This window comes from Ambystoma mexicanum, chromosome 13, assembly GCF_040938575.1.
Source record: "Ambystoma mexicanum isolate Mex_15411 chromosome 13, UKY_AmexF1_1, whole genome shotgun sequence".
Classification (NCBI taxonomy): domain Eukaryota; kingdom Metazoa; phylum Chordata; class Amphibia; order Caudata; family Ambystomatidae; genus Ambystoma; species Ambystoma mexicanum.
The window spans coordinates 528,822,883-528,840,970 of record NC_090938.1 but is presented as its reverse complement, the minus strand read 5'-3'; the positions used below and the strand labels follow the sequence as shown (position 1 = coordinate 528,840,970).

The 18,088-nt window shown below is 44.9% G+C and overlaps 1 protein-coding gene across 1 annotated transcript in view; it reads left to right on the top strand.

Annotated features, from left to right (window-relative positions):
* NMT1 (N-myristoyltransferase 1) overlaps positions 1 to 18,088 on the top strand; it is a 221,012-nt gene that overhangs the window by 119,878 nt on the left and 83,046 nt on the right. The window contains exons 5-7 of the mRNA XM_069634238.1: positions 11,014 to 11,105; positions 11,947 to 12,063; positions 12,510 to 12,680. Coding sequence (XP_069490339.1) covers positions 11,014 to 11,105; positions 11,947 to 12,063; positions 12,510 to 12,680 — 380 coding nt within the window. The remainder of the gene's footprint in view (positions 1 to 11,013; positions 11,106 to 11,946; positions 12,064 to 12,509; positions 12,681 to 18,088) is intronic.

Here is an 18,088-nt window from a genome sequence, read left to right as displayed (position 1 = left end):
TTCTTGGACTGAAGGCAGAGTTGACCACTGGACGAAACATCCGACTAAGGAATTGTGAAGAGAAGCTTGTTGCATCCTCCTGGACCATTGAACTGCCTGGTGAAGCACTCCTGCTGTGCTTAATCTCCATTTCCAAAAAGACTACAGAAGCCCTGAAATGGACGACTTCTTTCCTTGGGTTGGTGGGACCAACTAACCCAAGACTAACTTTGCAGGAATACCTTCCCCCAACTGTTTTTTTGCTGCTGCTGGAACTGAGTGCCAGCAGTTGAGAAATATGTAGTCTAGTGTGACATCTTTAAACCGGACCAAGGCTCCAGGAGGATCCTTGGTTTAGTTCGAATCACCTCACCAGAGTGCTGGACTCGGAGCGAATGAAGTCCATCAAATGTCCAAGATCCCCAGTGGTGCTATTTGCTGATAGCTGAAACGGCGAAGTGCTGCCAAACTGAAAAGAGCCTGTAGCTGCTGCTGACCTTCAAACCACAGTGCAGGAGGCCTCCAGACGTCCTCCCTCTTGTAACCATGACGGAGGCCCAGGAACCCAGTATCTGCAAACCTGAAACCAGAACAGAAGCCAGCTGGATCCTCTTCTCACCTAAATTACTGTTCTAAGGGGTACTTACCTCTTTGCCAGTAGTTCTACTCATCTCATCTGAGACTTGCAGTAGCTGCTTTCTAGAGTTGGTTAACAGCTTGTGGCCTAACAGATTTACTACAACAAACACTCACTTTGCAAGACCTTTGTGCTATCTAAAGTGCCTCAGCTCCACAGACATTGTTCAAATTGACGTCGACTGTCCTGACTCTTCTAAAACCCATTGACTTTAATTCTAACTGTCCATCATATGTGATGCATTGGTTTAACTAAATATTGTTGGTGAAAGGGTGTATCTAGACTTCATTGGGGGATTGAAAAGTGCTAACATGCTCTGAGAACCTGTTAACCTTTTTTTTTTTTTTTCTTCTTACATTAACCTTTCCTCTTTACCAACCTCAGAATCTTTCAAAAGTACAAAAGTGATATATAAATACCAATACTGTCCTAGTTAAGTGAAGTCCCCTCCGGGTATATGAAGTCTGTATGAAGCATCTCTAAAGAAAATCTAATTGCTTGTCTTGATTCTAAGATTTCTTTTGAAGTGTGTCGTTTTTGCACATTGCCCTTTTTAAAGAATGCAGATTTAAAACTGATAAACAATTATTTCACTAGAAAACCTTGAGGTGTAAGCGTTATTTGGATACTTGTATTGGTGGATTTCAATGCTACAGCTCACATTTACCTCTCCTGAGAATACTGACTGCTCAGTCACTGAACCGCCTTGTGTACTGCAGACCTATACCAATATGTGGGTTACCGAATACCAAGAGGACAAGACTGGTGCAGTCTCCCACAGGGTTACTGCATTCAATCTTGCCTAACATTCATGTTAACGCTTCACTGAAGGAAAGAGTTGTTAAAAGCATCCCCAGCTTGAGAATTCTCAACCTTCACTCAAACAATGCCACCTAGTCTCACTTTGCAAAGTGTTGGATCTGCTTTAGTAAGTATCTTAATTAACATCAAACCACTAACAGAGGCTTCTCTCCAACTGAGATGCATGACTGTCTATTAGCCTTCAAGCATGTACATGATCATGTTGGCAGACAGCATAGTCCAGATAGCATATGATCTTCACTGCTACTTTCTACAGCCTTCATGTGCAATGAAGAGACGCCCTGGTTTCCCCTCACTAGACAAGATGATTGAAAGTTCTTTGTGCACCATTCACCTGTGTCCGTGGGCCAGCCAACCATCAAAACATGAACCACTAAGCATGTTGCCACTACCAGAGGCAGAGTGGCTGGTTCTTTGGCTCTCTCAAAGGCAACAAATACCTACTGGTACTAATGGATAAATGCATCAGAATCCTGTTGGTGACTAGTCTGTCCACCTCCGTGTTTCGACTATACTTCTCTTGGAAAGTGTTTTCCACATGGGACATACCAGCGATATTAGTAACAGGTGGTAATGAACATCCATTTAACAGACTTGAATTCACACATGTCATGAAGTATCTGAGGCTCGGATATGTGGCCACCAGCCAATGGCATGGTAGAATGCTTTTCTGGCTTCTCGAAGGCAATGTAAGGTGCAAAAGCAAGTACCATAGTGCTCATTAAAGCAGTGTGCAAAAGGTTAAGACTATAGCACCTGTCCTTGCAGCACCATGTGCAAGTGATCGGCTAGGAAGAAAGCCATGTACAAGAATACTGAAACTATACCTACCTCAACCTAATGATTGAATCCATCAAAGGGTGGTAGTCATGGAAGAACAAGTTAAGAGGGTTTAATGTAAAACGATAAGCAAATCTTGCACACCTCGAAATTGGAGGCCAGGAATTAATCTGTGAGCAACTTTTGAGAGCGTCTGGCATATGATCCTTGGAGAAGGGGATTCCTCATATTCCGGGTTTATAGGTGTATATTCCTGACTTTGGAAGCACTGATTCCCTCAAGCTCACCAGTTGTTCTAAGTGATAATGTGGCAGAGAAGCCCAGGCGGATGCATTAATGCCAATAAGCAAATGTCCAGATTATATGTCTATAAAATTGTCATCTTTTAAATAAGAAAAGTGGAAGAGAAAAATCTCTGAACATCACAGGTACAAAACAATAAATGGTCCTCAGTGTACTGGTTAAATAAAACAGTTTCAAACCAGGTTTTCAGAGTTCAGTAAAGTTGTGTTTCTAGAAAGGGGGTTTGGAGGAACCCATAACAAGTAAGCAATGCCCTTTTTACCTACATAAGCTAGAAAGTTCCCAAGAGACCAATAGGATCAGTTGCACAGGGTTTGGGGCAGTCTATGGCAGGGAAGAGCTCCCTTCTGCGAAGTCTCTAAGATCAATTTCTGTATGGACAAAGAAATAACCATTCTTGCCAGCAGTGTGGGAGAGTCCAGAGCAATACCCTGGGTCCAAAAACCAGGTCTGCAGCAGCGGTTATTCCATCAGTGGTGGCTGTACAATTTTTTTTTGTTTTTTTTTTTTTTGGACCTCCATTTCCCCCCCCACCCCTTTACCCCCTACCTCTCCCCCCCCCTCTACTTCCTCCCTTCCCGATCAGCTTAGAAGAAAAAGTTAATCACTAGTCTGTGATTCCATGGTTGAGGGTCCGAGTCCAAGGACTGCCACGGGATTCTGCTTCAGTGGATGTGAGTTGTTTGAGAATACTCCCAAGGAAGGACACATGTTGAAGAAAAGTTAAGTCCCACTGAAGAAGAGTCTGTAACCGAAGGAGGACCGGGTGTAGGGGAATATTTTAATTTTGAGGCCAATTCCCTTCAACCTTAGAGACCCCCCCCCCCCCCCAGCTCTCTTGCTTTTATCCCCTGAGTGAGTGGGACATTTTCTCACTCCTTGTTTTTCCCTGATTTGGATGTTGTGTTTTCACTGACAAACTCCATAGGCATCTGCTTTTTGTATAGTGGCACAGCACTACCTCACCCCCTACGTGAGGAGCAGCCCTTTCTGAAATTCAGATCCAATTATATCAATCTACTGAAGGTTGCCGATGACTAGCTTACTAGCTCTTACCGAACTGCCGTGACCTCAGTGTAGACTTGTTATATACCCGCCAATTTGCTGCCCATGTGTACATATTCCCCTTCTGGGCAGTGATTCGATGCCCTGCCAGTGCCTGTATATAGTCTGTCTTCCTGTAATTGACCTTCTATGGCCTGTATATATTTTGCCTGCATGCAATCGGTATTGTCTGTCTGTATACACTTTGCTTTGCTTGTAATCCACAACCTTGTAACTTAAGCCTTGCATATCCTGTACTGCTGCGCCCGGTTACCTTCGGGTCTGGTGCGCTTTATAAGTGAATAAAACAAACCTTCAGTGCAGTGTCACTGAGAAATCCTTTAGATGTCTCTTAAGGTTTACATACCTTTTCTTGGGTGAACTACATTTCCCAAGAATAGTAAAGTGAAGTTGACTTTACTTACCTTTTTCTCTTTGTAGGTCCAGCACACACCAGCTTATGTGGAGTGCTAGGGGGAGCGGGGGAGGTTAACTTAGAAGCCCCTTTATCCTACTTTCTCATGTAAAAATGTTTGTACCCTCACTACTTTAAATGGCTGGTTGCAGTGGTTTAATTTTTCCCACCATTGTGCTTTTCTACCGCAGGCTGAACCCTCAGCTGCAGTACAGTGACCAGTCAAAATGGCCCCCGTCTTTTTTTTTTTTTATCTCACCTTTTTCTGTTTGTGAGGTCTTTCTTCGGTTTTACTCTGTGCGTTGAGTTTTGAGCCCTTTTGTTCTGCCTTTGTCCAGCTTCAGCCCTGAAGCCCGCACCTGGCTCCTGTGTCTGGAAGGACAGGATGTGAGGGAAGGTCCTGAAACACCCTTGTCCTTTGTCTCTAAGAATGCCTGAATGAAACGAGGGCTGCCAGCCAGCCAGCCAGCCAGCCTGCTGTGATTGACAACCTAGGAGATACCTAAAAGGTGAGGGTTTGGGGACTAAAGGCAGAGTCGACGGCATCAGGTAATGAAATCACGGCAAAAATGTAGCTGGTAAAATAAATCGTGGCAAAACTGCTGTGGTTTGACCCGGTAAAGGTGTATCCCATCATACCATTTAAAGGTTGCAGCGGTGTTCCCCGCATCCTTTACATGATTGTGGCAGCAAAACCACAGCATTTGTGCCGCAATATTTCATATACACAGCCATTTTTGCACTTTTCTTTTATTTTTTTTATTTTTTCTCTTTTGACATGAACCAAATCTACCACTGAGAGCAACGCCAGATTAAGACCATGAAAGCAGCCTGCTGCAACCTCCTGGACCTTTGAATTGCCCGTTGAAGCCCTGCTACTGTGCTGACCACCTTTTTCATCTCGACAGAGAATCTCTGGACAGAACGACTTCTCCCTTTGGCTAAGTGGGACCAACTAACCCCGAAAACGCCACGAACGCCATCCCTGACTTGCTGTGCCTCTGTCACTGCGGAAACCCAATGCCAGGAGTCGAGTGTCAATAGTCTAGTGTTTGCGATGGAACAAGTCTGGCTGAAAGCTCCAGCAGACTCCAAAATACCCTGCAGAAGCAGGACCTGCAGGTCCATAGTTCCCTCACCAGAGTGCAGGGCCGAGGGAGCAAGGAACGCCCAACTGGTGTCCATTCTGCATCGGTGCTTTTCGGTAAGTGCTGAAACTGCAAAGTGCTGCTAAGGCGAAAAGAGCCAGTAGCCGCCGACCTTCCAGAGTACAGCCGCAGGAGCCCTCTAGACGTCCTCACATTTGTCCCCACGACTGAGGCTCTGAATCCAGCTGGACCACTTTTCTCACCAGAAGTACTGTTTAGGCTTGGGGTATTTACCTTCTTGACTTTAGCTGTGATTTGCTCACTTGGGAATTGCTTGGGCTACCTTTTCTGAGTTGATTCCAACTCTTTGCACAGGCTTAAACGGCTTGTGTTCCATGTAGTGATTTTCTAAGCTCCAACTCTGTGCAAGATTTTTATACAATAAGTGCATCAGAATGATTGACGTTGTCCGAATAACTTTGGCTGTCCTAGCTCCCTAAAGACCCTCTTCTTAATCCATTGACTTTGATAATGTTTGTCCCTTGTAGGTGGTAGCGTGTTGTAAACTGTTACTGTTGGAAAAGGCTTGTCTAGACTTCATTGGAGGATTCAGTTTTCCTCACATTTTTCTGAGAAATTTTTCTAACCTTTTTACTTCCCTAAAACCTTTCCTTTCTGCAACTCAAGAGTAAAGTATTGGTGTGATGTGTGATATATAAATGCAAATGCTATCCTTGTGATAGAAGTCACCCCAAGGTGTAGGAGAAGTGTATAATGAAGCATATCCAGAGATTATCCACTAGCTTTTATTGATTCTGAAAAGTAATTCAAAAGTGGACTACAACCGTTTGCCTTTTTAAAGAATGCTCATTTTAAACTGACGTTAAATAATTTATAACTGCAACCTTGAGTCTAAGTGTTACTTGGCTACTTGTATTTTACGAATTTCAATTGTACAGCTCACATTTACCCATCTTGAGATGGGCCTGGCTGCTCAGTCACACTACCAACTTGCATAGTACAGATCTATACCAAAAGGTGGGTTACATAATACCAAGCAGATAAGTCGTGTGTAGCCTCGCACAGTGTGGCTGCACCAATTCTTTAGTAACGCTGGGAGGCAAGTTCAGTATGCACTTGCAGGACCAGAAGTAGCAATGGCCTTTTGGTGATTCCCATGAATTCTGGGCATGTCCTTCACCCTGGGATGAAGAGTCTCTTGTCCTCTTCAGAGAGCTGGTAGAGAAGGGGGAACCTACGTGTGGATCTGGCCATGCAGGCACGGTCGGGAGCCTCTGTGCGATGAGGCCTTTTGAGCTGTAGCTGTGATCCAGTTTTCAATGAATCAGTTGGAAGGCATATTTGCGAGTGTAAATGGAGCAGTGCAGGGAAGGTGGAAAACCAGCATGCGGAAGTTTGTACGAGACTGATTTACTATGGAGGGTGTTTGGTGGGATTTTTGAATGGGGGAAGTTCTAGGAGCAATTCTGTATGCTGGGAGGGCCAGGTGTTCTGTGAGATGGCCGTTATTCTGAATTTACTTGAGGCGTTTGGTAAGCACCCTGGAGCTTGGGCAGAAGGAGAGGTGTAACAAAACCAATACCTATTCCCTGGCTATTGGCCACTGGCTCACAAAGCTTAAACCCTGGGAGCATATACCTTGGTCCGCATACAGTCTTAACTTTATTGCAAAGCCCATTGGTGTCTAGGCTGTGCAGAGGTGTTTAAGTCTGGTCTTTAATGTTCTCCTGTACATAAGGTGATTTGTTTGTGGGATTCCCCTTTTTGGGAGGGAGTTTCAGCATGTTGCCATGATAAAGAAAGCCAATCCACTGTCTATATTGTGTGGTTTCAAGGAGTAAGTAATTGCTGGGTCTGTGGCTTGGTCTTTCCTTGGATGAATTTGGCTCCAAAGCCCTGAAGGTCTGAGTGATACGAAGTTCTTTGAAATTTAATTTTCTTGAATGCTGGAGTGGTTTTGGATCTAGCTTTATGTATTACCTCCTCACCAGTCTGAGTAGCAGTCTTTCTTTTGTGTTCCAGATGCATCGAAATGTCTTTGTGGATAATCTGGAAACGTACCAAAATGTTGCCCTCATTTCTGTGCCCCTGCAGTCACTGCCACTTTGGGGGCGCATAAAATGAGGGAGACATGTACTGCTCTACTTGGGCTCAGTAACTGGAGTTGGGGATTGCGGGGGACAAAGAAGGAAATGTTAGTTGGAGGAACTGACGCCGCAGGGATAGTGGGGTGTAGGCAGAGAACACAGAAGTGTGGCTCCGTTAAGTGGGGTGGGAGGGTCGGGAACAGAAATGCAGGCCGGGGGATGTGGGCACAGTGATCCATCTGATCACTGCACCATGCCGGAATTGGCATCAACATTTTTGTCGGCACAGTTACGGGTGGCTTAGTGATCATAGATTCGATAATCTGACATGCTAATATATATTGTGTGGGCATAGTCTATTCTTGATATCGCCAGCAATATGATGGCAATGGCCCTGTGTAGTAAGATGAGGAATGGCATTTTCCATCTGAACATAGGTGGTTCAAATATTTTTTTCTCCATGAGTTTGTAGTCCCATCTATAGGAACCCTTCTGCCACCCCCACATATCCCACCTAGGTTCTTAATCTTTCAAAGCCAGGTAAAATGGTCTGGTACAATGTTGGATGTAGATCACGATTTTAAGTCTTGCCTGGTTTCGTTTTGCACTGTAATTCATGTGCTCACTTGTACGCAGCACTACAGAGGGGTGTAGCATCCGCTTGGCAAATCCTCCCAAAAATGGGGAGTAAAAATGTCGAAAGAGATTGGGTGACGCAAGGAACCTGCCACCCAGCTTTCACCCACAGCGCTGCATTTATGTTTGGACCAACAGTCCACGTAGCTTACAGGTGCTACTATTGCTACCTGATCTGAAGCGGGGGGGGGAAATGTTTTTAAAAGTGCACGATTGGCTAGGAGAAAATAAATCTATTACCACTTCCGTTTTACAGATAAAACATTTTTACTCTTCTCTCCCATTGGGGTGGGACATCTTTACTTGGAAAAATAAATGATAAATTGGCTTTTTTTTTTTTGTTTTACTGTCTGCTTTAAAAAAAAAAAAAGAATAGGGAGTTCAATCCCCCATTTGAAATCTTATCTGGCGCACTGCTTGGATAAGGCAGTTTGTATCTTTGTTTGTGGTCCTTTAGAAAATGTTCAATCTGTATAACGCTAGCAGGTGAGTTTGTGCCTGTTTGATGTTCTGTTGGATTAAGGAATTTCCTGATTAAGGCAATTTATAGAATATTAAAAAGTAGAGGTGATGGATGTGATACTTGCTGTACTTTACAGGTTATGGTGCCCTATGTTTGATCTGTTGGGCGTGGCAGCCAGATTGGTTCTTGTGTCGGAGGAAAGACCTCTTCCATTGTAATGCAGTTTTGCATAGTCTTGCTTCTTAATTAGTGATGCATACTGGACCCAGTGCTGGGAAGGCTAAGATTGAGGGATGTAAGAATAGTCTGCATTGATCTTGTGCAGGGATCAAAATGTGCACTAGCCATGGGCTAGTGATTGATCTTGGGGAGTAGGAAATGGCATGCTGTGTGTGTAGAACTGACGTGGCAAGTGACATTTTATGCGTAGCTAGTAGCTTGCAACTTGGATTGTTATTCCCTGATTTTATGTTCATTCAAAATTCGACTGTTCCTCTCATTGGTCTGAATCAGGAATATATATGGTATTGAAAATGGTCAGTAATTTGTGGGGGTTGACTTAAATTTCTGGTGCCTTTCGATTTTGGTTTCATGTAGGCCCTCATGTACAAGTCCAATTTGCAGCAAGGAGATTTGTAGAAAATAAGATGGGTTTTCCTTGTTGATGATGTCAAAGCTGTACTAGGAAACAGGGCTATATTTGGGAGCCTGCCTTGTTGCACCCCTTCACCAGTTTGGAGAACTGTGATTCAGAGATGGGCTTGAATTGGTTAAGCAATATTTTGTTAGCAAGGAGTGCTTTGTCAATTACTACTTCAATGGTTTTGGCCTTAGTTTTGGAAATGGTTGCATCTTTTGAGAGTATTTGGGTGTTTTTGTTCACATGGTTTTTGAATCTCCTTGATTTGAAACCTTTCTTTCGACAGTTTATTTGAAAAGTATTTGCCTTTAAGATTGCTGATTTGTAGTGTTGGGTCCTTCGCTGGCCTGCCTTTTGTATTTTTGTTTGCTGGTTGTAGTTTTTTCCATGTTTGGTTGGGTTTCTGGCTTGTTCTCTGCAATGTACGTAGTTCGTGAACCACTTTGCTGGTCTTATTTTCTCTGGAGTGATTGTTTCCTAGGTGCTATAATATCCATGACTTCTTGTAATCCAGTTATGTTATCTCTGATTTCTCTTTCAGGAATGTTGCTATGGTTGGCTTAGTATCCTCCCTTTTAGAATTTCAATTTCCTCTGGGTTTTCATCTTCGCTTAGTGATGGCTTGCCTTTTGTGAGTATAATGCATGTGCACTGATCAAACCAGTATCATGAGGTGGTTGCTCCAGAGAACATGGTAGGAAGGGCTGTAGTTGGACTTTTGTTTACAGTGAAGTCTGGCCATGTTACAACTCCATAATCTAGCAGAGGGTTCATATTATTCTTCGAACCAGATTTTGGAATCTATAAACACATTTGGTGCTTGTTACATTACAGAGGTTGGTGTCTGGGAACCTTTCTGCAAAGGTCTCGTTGCATGTGGGAGGTTTGTATATAGGCATGAAAGATGAGTTGGTCTGCTGGTTGAGGGTTAGCTATATGAGGATTTTCGCAGTTGCAGCTGGTACTGTTTAAATCCTTTTTCATGCCACAGGAATGTCTCCTTATCTTAAATGGCCTGCTGCAATTTGAAGTTGGGTGGGTTGGTTTCATGTGTTACAACTTTGTTTCATCCAATAACCAAGCTTTCTGTGATGAATAACGTTGCTGCCGCCTTTGATTATATTGTGGCTCTGTGGTTGTGGCCCTGTGCTGTCTTAGGTGGGCCAAGGCAAGTGGGCAACTCCTTCACTTGTTGGGTTCCATGTTGAATCATTCCATGCAATGTGTTGGTTGTGTTCATCTCGGCTCTGGTTGCCTGAGCAATACTATGTTACTGATACTTGTGTGAGTCCATCTTTTGTAATGAAGAGTGGGTTTTGTTGGATAGCTGGTTCTAGAATACTTGCAATCTTACTTGTGATGGGAGAAATTGTTTTTAGGCTATTTACTGAGTGCTGACCTAGTTTTGGAAAGCAACGAGGACGTCACAAGTTATAGGTGGGAGACATTAGTGGGAAGCAGAGATGCAAGGGATCGAGCTGTTAACTGGGGAGGGCATACCATTTGGTAGCAAGGGAATCTGCAAGCGAATGGGAGAGAGTTGGGGGGCGGGGGGTGTGTCTATACAGGAGCAGATCACCCAGTCCCACGTTATGTGGGGAATGGAGGGTGTGTGGACATAGTTGTTAGAGATTGTCCAGTCTTACCTGGGTGAGGATGTAGTACGTGTGCAGGGATCTGTCCCCAGCTTGTGAGCATCTCCTCGCCTCCTGTTAGTGATGCAGACTTCTGTTTTCCCCAAGATGTTCCAATTCTTTGATCTTCATATTGGTTATCTCTTATTGCTGGGATCAGAGTTCCATAGGTCTGGAGAGCTAATTCATTGGGCATTTTCTTACAGTGGGTTAATTGCTGCTCGGTTGGTCCCTTTATCGTATGCCTGTCTTTGCTTCTGTGGTTTATTTGGATACTGACTATCTATTAAAACAGACCTGAACAGTGACCACATGTTTCATCCTAGTTACTACTGTGGGCTCTACCATCTATTCCATCCATTTGCCACTGTACCTTCTCCCTTATTTTCTTGTCCTTCTAATCTCCAATCATATCTGATTAAAGTAATAATAAAAATATATATATTTGCTCCTTCCTCTTGTAGTTGAAAGAGCTGTACACACTTCTAAACGAGAACTATGTCGAAGATGATGACAACATGTTCCGATTTGACTATTCTCCCGAGTTCCTGCTCTGGTAAGTTTCCTGGCACTATGTCTGACCAGCTGTTTTCTTGTACTGCAATGCCCTGACACTGAAGGGATACATTGATGGCCTTTGTGTAAGGGTTATGTAGACGAATAACCTGATCTTCGAGGAGGGTTACGGTTAGATTGGTGTCACTGTGTTTACAAAGTGACTGAGTTTTAACCATTTTTAATGTCTTTTGTTAATTCCTATGAATGTGCCCGCATGGGATTCTGTTAGCCCAGCTCATGGATGCACATGTTGGTGACCTCCATGTGAGGCAAGTTGGGATTATGGGGCAGTCATTGGCATGGAATGTGAAGTCGTCCTTGGGTTCCTGTGTATTGATGTAGTTGACTGTTTATGGATCCTTTGTATAATGTGCATTATGGTTGTTACATAGTGTATAAAATGGGGTTAAGGCTATGTTTCTTGTAATGTGGGGATGGGATGTTGGTTAAACGTCGGGTGGTAAATGACATGGGTAGGTGTTGCAATAGATGCACTTTACCCACCTCATACGAAAGGCTGTGTTTATGATCTTATCTTGTACATGGTGGTAATGTTAGTCTTCCTCCATGCCCTCCATGAAGCACGGCAATGGTACCCAAAGGCACACTGCCTACCCTGCCTGTGCACACAGCGACCAAAATGCAGGAAGGTGGGTGTTTCAGATTTAATATATTTTGTGAGGGGGGGGGGTGCGAGTCTAGTTTATGAAGCTGAAGAACTCTTGATCCTAAACTGGGATAGTCCGGAACATTTGGAGATGTATTTATTTTTAAAGATGCTACTAATGGGTCTATTGTGTTTGTGTGTTTTTTCCCTCCTTTTTTTCCCCTCCTTGTAGGGCTCTGCGTCCACCTGGCTGGCTACCTCAGTGGCACTGCGGTGTTAGGGTCAATACCAGTAAGAAGCTTGTGGGGTTCATTAGTGCCATTCCAGCCAACATTCATATCTATGATATGTAAGTTTATCCTCCATATTGACATGCTTGAGATGGATGAACTGTGACTTTGTAGTAGATCGCTGCACGCTGGCTTTATGGGCTTGTAGTCCATTGACCCTTAAGATATAGATTCCCAATCTTTGGGAATGATGGTGTTTAAGTGTCCTAATTGAGGCATGCGGTTTTGATTCTCCACGAGGAGGGCGTTTTGTTATTATTTTTTTTGGTTTGTTTTGAGCGAGCCCTCTGCTGATTCCTGAGTCTTTTGCCATATCTTGCTGTCTTTTGACCACTGTAAAACGGGCCAGAACAGTTGCACTTACCCCCATCCTTTGGCTAGTGGTAATTCACTGTTGGTGAGTTCATGATGTGCATGTGGTCAACTGGCATTTATGCCTGGCTAGTAGCTTGCGTTATGACCTTTTTACCCCATATCTAAAATGTAAGTTTTCTATTTTTTTCAGAGAAAAGAAGATGGTTGAGATAAATTTCCTTTGTGTCCATAAGAAACTGCGATCGAAGAGGGTGGCACCGGTGTTGATTCGAGAGATCACGAGACGGGTCCACATGGAGGGCATATTCCAGGCTGTGTACACAGCTGGGGTGGTGCTGCCTAAACCGGTTGGAACATGCAGGTGAGGGGGGTGGCTTTTGTGGCATCACCTTTTCCGGGCTTGGAGGCCTTTTCATGGGAGGCGTTTCATACGTATAGAATGCAGGGCTTGATCAGTCCTTCATTTTACATGCCCTCCAGTACTTTTTACACACCTGTGGCACTGATTATTTTTTTTCTCGTCATTTCCTTATGGTTCTTTTTATATTTGCTTACCCATAGCAACGAAATTGTGCAAAATTTGTATTAGTTTTGCAATGCATAAATAAACCAGCGTTGCATAGCAATTTGCTATGCAATTCTGTAGGTTTGCTACTCAAATGGACGCTTGTGTAGCAGAGTTGGCTATTTAAGTTTACCTCTTCAATTAAAGCACAGGCATGTGTGGGAATGCTAGGCAAGAATTCCTTCTTCAAATTGCAAACCAGAAGTAAATTGGGATGATACTTTTTATTGAGTTTTCTGTATCCTGTCTGGCAAAGACCAGTATGTGTCAACTTTATATATTTTTTTAAAACCGTCATGCAATTCCATTCCTAATATGTAAGTTGTTACATAATGCATAATTACAGTATTAATATTGTAAAACACTGTATAATGCTTTACAGTAAAGTTTAGCTTATTGTATCTAGATTTCATTTTGTTGGGGAAGATGCATCTTATTTACTAACATTTTCGAAAATGTACATGATCAAATACTTTTGATGGCAAACCTAGTTCTGTAACCTGCAGATTGCACACCTAACTGGTGCGCAAACCATACTCTGACATTCTATATTATCACCCTGTTGCTTTATACCAGGTACCATGAAGGTGGGATTTCCACAAACTACAATATTCCACCTAGTTTGTCAAGTTGTCTGCTACACAATCCACTCTACTTAGTCTTTATTTCCTCTTTCATAATGAATCCACAAAGCGAACTAGATGCTCACGCAAAGTGATCTACTGCAATACCAAACACTGTAGTTAGCCTCCAGAGCTCGCTTTGCGTTATGACTGTATTATATATTACCACCTGCAGGAGACAGCTGGCCAAACTGATTTCAGAGCCCTTTTATCAAATCTGTGTACATTGATGCAGCAACCTTTTACAGACCCTCATCTATGGCTAACAAAGTGTTAGGCAAGATTGTATGCAGTACCCTTTGGGTGCACTACAATAACCTTGACCTCCTGGCAATGGGGACACTTTTTGTCGCCATCTAGAGAGGTGAGTGGACTGTCCCCAGACCCTACTGGGCCTTGCATTTCGCTAATTTTGCCCCTACAATTTGAGCCCCATCTCCCTTGCGCCGACTTTCCTTCCCAAGCCCTCTTCCTGGTTCCTTCCCCTGTCCCCTCCTCCCGTCCCACCCACCATGCCCTGATTGGCCCCCTGCTCGTGTGCTGTGCAGGCCTAGCGCCTGCTCCATCTCCCGCTCCCCTTCTTTGTCGCCATCTAGAGGTGAGTGGACCCTTCTGGGCCTTGTATTTGCTAATTTTGCCCATTAAATTTGAGCCCCAGCTCCCCTAACTGCGATCCCCACTGCCTGCAGCCCCTGATTCCCCTCCCAGCAGAGCTCGCTCGCTCCCGGCTTCCTGGTCCATCTCCTCTCACCCCCTCCCATTGGTCCTGACAAGAGGACTCCCCCATTCATTGCCAATCCTCCCAGGGCAGCCCTCTGCCCGGCAGCCAATCGGCTAAGGACCTGAGGCAAAGGACGGCTCCTTCAGTGACAGCTCCAGGTTGTATCTGCAGGTATCAGCAGGAGAAGCAAGAAACCAACAAGAAGTTTGGAAAGGGCGTGGTCAGAAGCAATTACTTCACGCCATACTACCCTACCACTCAACCCTAGAAGCTAAACTATTGTAAAAATCTTCATACTGTGCTAGCATTGCATTCAGAAGGCCGCCTATACAGCGTACCTGTGCTACAGTTGCATTTAGAAATCGGGAATCCACCGTTGAATTTAGAAGTGTGCCTAATATCCTCTCTGGGCAACGTTATTTTAGACGCTTACTCAAATAGTGTGCCTTGCTTAAACTTGGAAGTTTGCCCAATATCATCTGCATCAAAAGTTGAATTTAGAATTGCATATAACCTTACTACTTTGGCATAGCGGAATTTAGACTGTCCCTAATAGCGTCACTGTGCCAATTTCCAGAAGTCTGCGCCGTTAGCTTATCTATGTCATAAGTGCAATCAAACTCTGCCCTATAGCATGTGTCATTGCATTTAGAAATTGAATTTAGAAAGTCTACCCTATAGCATATCTGTCATTGAATTTGAAAGTCGAATTTTGAAAGCTTACCCTTTAGCAATTATCTGTCACAATTGCATCTGAAAGTTGAATTTAAAAAGCTTACCCTATAGAAAATCTGAGTCAAAATTGCATTTACAAAGTCTGCATTTTAGCTCATCTGTCATAATTGCAATAAAAAAACTCTGCCCACAGCATATCTGTGTCATAATTGCATTTAAAAGTTAAACTTAGAAAGTTTACCCTATAGCATATCTGTATCATACCTGCACTTAGAAATTCCTCCCAACTCCACTTAATAGTCCACCTAAAACCAATCTGTGGTGCTGTTACACCCAAAACTCCACCTAATAGCATATCTGTATCCCAGCTTGCTAGAAGAAAGTCCACCTAACAGCATAACTGGGCTGTAGTTGCAACTAGATAGTCAGACTAATAACATATTCTATGGTCTAGCTACATTTCACAACTGTCTAAAGGCATATCTGCAGTCTGCCATTAGTACATTAAAACTTAGTATACATGAATAATATCACCCTGCTTAGTTGAAACCTTGAATAATCTCACCCAGTGAGATCAGTCACTAACCATGAGTGCACCCAATCCACAAAGGTCTACCGGAAGCGACCGCCGTCGACCGCCTCCCCCCTCCTGCGAGCCCTACCTCCTGTCCCCCCTTCTCCAAATCATCCCACCCCTGCACCCCATCCCCTACCCATCCCCTACCCATCCCCTTTCCAAACACCAAGCCAGAGGGGCACGATGGCGAGCCCAAGACCACTGCTCCTCCAAACTCCTCCACAGATTGGCCTACTAAGATCATAACCGCTCCCCTGACTAGCCTCCCAGGCACACCCTGTCTAGCGATCATGCACCCCGTGCTTTTCCCATCAACCCCCACCAACACCCCCCGATCACTCCTTCCCCTCCCTAGAAACTGCACGCCTAGCCCTAGCGCGAACGGAAGCCTCATCCCTCTCCCCCTATGACCTGCCCTAACCTCTCGTGCACACCAATCGCAACAAAGACACTAAAAAGGAAACGTACCTGGTCCCCCTCAATCTCTCAGCACTCATCGCCCCCGTCTCGACCACCACCGCACCCCCCTTCACCTCCTTCCCACTACGCCTCTCCCTGCCTAAACCCCATATTCGATTTATCACCGACCTCAACTGAAACTCCTAACACCCACACCCCACCTTCAAATCCCCCGTGCCAAACGCAATCATCCCAACACATGCGTCCTTCCACTCCCACCCGAAACCCACCAACTTTTCCGCTCGCCCTCTCTTCCCATCATCCACCCCCACCCATCTCGCTCTCCAGTTTCTACCCTCTCCACCCCCACCCCCATCTCTGCAGCTCCGACAGCAACCTCCTCCAAAGTGAATTGCATACTATTTAACGCCCGATCCGTAGCAAAAAACAGACACCGCATCTTTGACCTCCTCGCCTCTGACGAACCAGACCTGGTCTTCATCACTGAAACCTGGTTCTCCGACTACTCACCCCTATCGCCAATGAAGCCTTCCCCACCCTGCTACTCCCTCATCCCACTAAACCGCCCCTCGGGAGGAGGAATAGCATTTGCCTTAGTCTCACTTCCACGCCTCAATCATCGACAACCAATCTTCCATTCCTTCATGCGAATCACTCCTTGTCAAACTATCCTTTTCCCCTTCGTTCTCCCTCAGCTTCCTAATAATCTACAGACCCCCTGGCTACGATGGACAATTCTCAAACAACCTCTGTGACTCTATTGCCACCCTCCAATTAAACCATCCCAACCTCACCCTTCTAGGAGATTTCAACATCTGGCTCGACATTCCCACCAACCCTATGACACTCTCTGCTTGACGGCCTAGACGCAATTAACCTCCAACCCCACATAAACGGCCCGACTCACTATAAAGGACACACTCTTGATGCCATCTTCAGCTCCCACAACCGGATACATCTAAACCCTCCCCCCTAGCCCTATCATCTGGCCCGATCACTTCATTGTCTTTCGCCATGCGCTTACTCAACCCGCTTCCCGTAACCGCACCTGAACCTCCGAATCTACGCAAATGTTGGAAGAAACTAATAATCCTTCCTGTCCTAGCCGACGCACTCCTCCAGTCTCCCCTGCCTACTCACTCAACTAACCCCGACGCCTTTGACTCATGGCTCAACACCAATGCGGCGCACACCCTCCTGCAAACCATCAGCCCGCCGTAGCCTTTTCCCTAGATGGTTCACACCTGAATTGAAGACCAGTAAACAACTATATAAATACCTAGACGCAAATGGCGGAAAGACAAAACTCCCCTGAGCAGAGCCACCTTGGCCATGCACCTTCATCAGTACAAGGCCGAAATCCGGCAAAGAAGCAAAAAAGCCCACTACAACCCCCGAATCCTAAACTGTAAAAACCCCAGCAACGGACTTCACATAATCCATCAGCAAACAAACCATCATGCACCACCACCACGACTCCCCCCTCACAATCGCTGTGCAACTCTCTCTCCACTTTTACACCACAGCGCTAGAAAGAACAAACGCTCTTACCAACAAACTAGCGCTCCTGCACCCACCAGGCAACCCACCCTCCATACTGGCCAACCCACTGCCTGCGACCACTACCCAGCCAACGTTCGACTCCTTTAGTCCAATATCAGCTGACCAATTTCTCAAACTTCTCTCTGCCCGCAAACCATCTGGCTCTCCGCTGGACCCATGCCCGGCCACAACCCTCAAAGAAATGTTTGCATCTACCTGTACAGGAGAACACGCAAGAGCCATCATAAATGACTCCCTTGCCTCTGGAATCTTTCCAGATGCATTCAGAACAGTTCACGTCAAAGCACTAATAAAAAAAAAAACTTTCCCTTGACCCTCTCGAACTTAAAGTACCGCCCCATCTCAAACACAAGATTCCTTGCCAAACTCATCAACCAAACTGCTTACTCCCAACTAAATGCCTTTGTCGAAGCCAACAATCTCCTAGACCCTGCTCAATCAGGTTTCAGAGCCCGACACAGAACCGAAACCGCCCTAACCTCAATCTGGGATGACCTTAAAAACACGGCAGACTCTGCCGGATGCGCCGCGTTAATCCTTCACCTATCTGCCGCCTTCGACACAATCAACCACTCAATCCTCCTTGACTGCCTCAACTCCCTAGGAATCTGTGGAACCGCTCTCA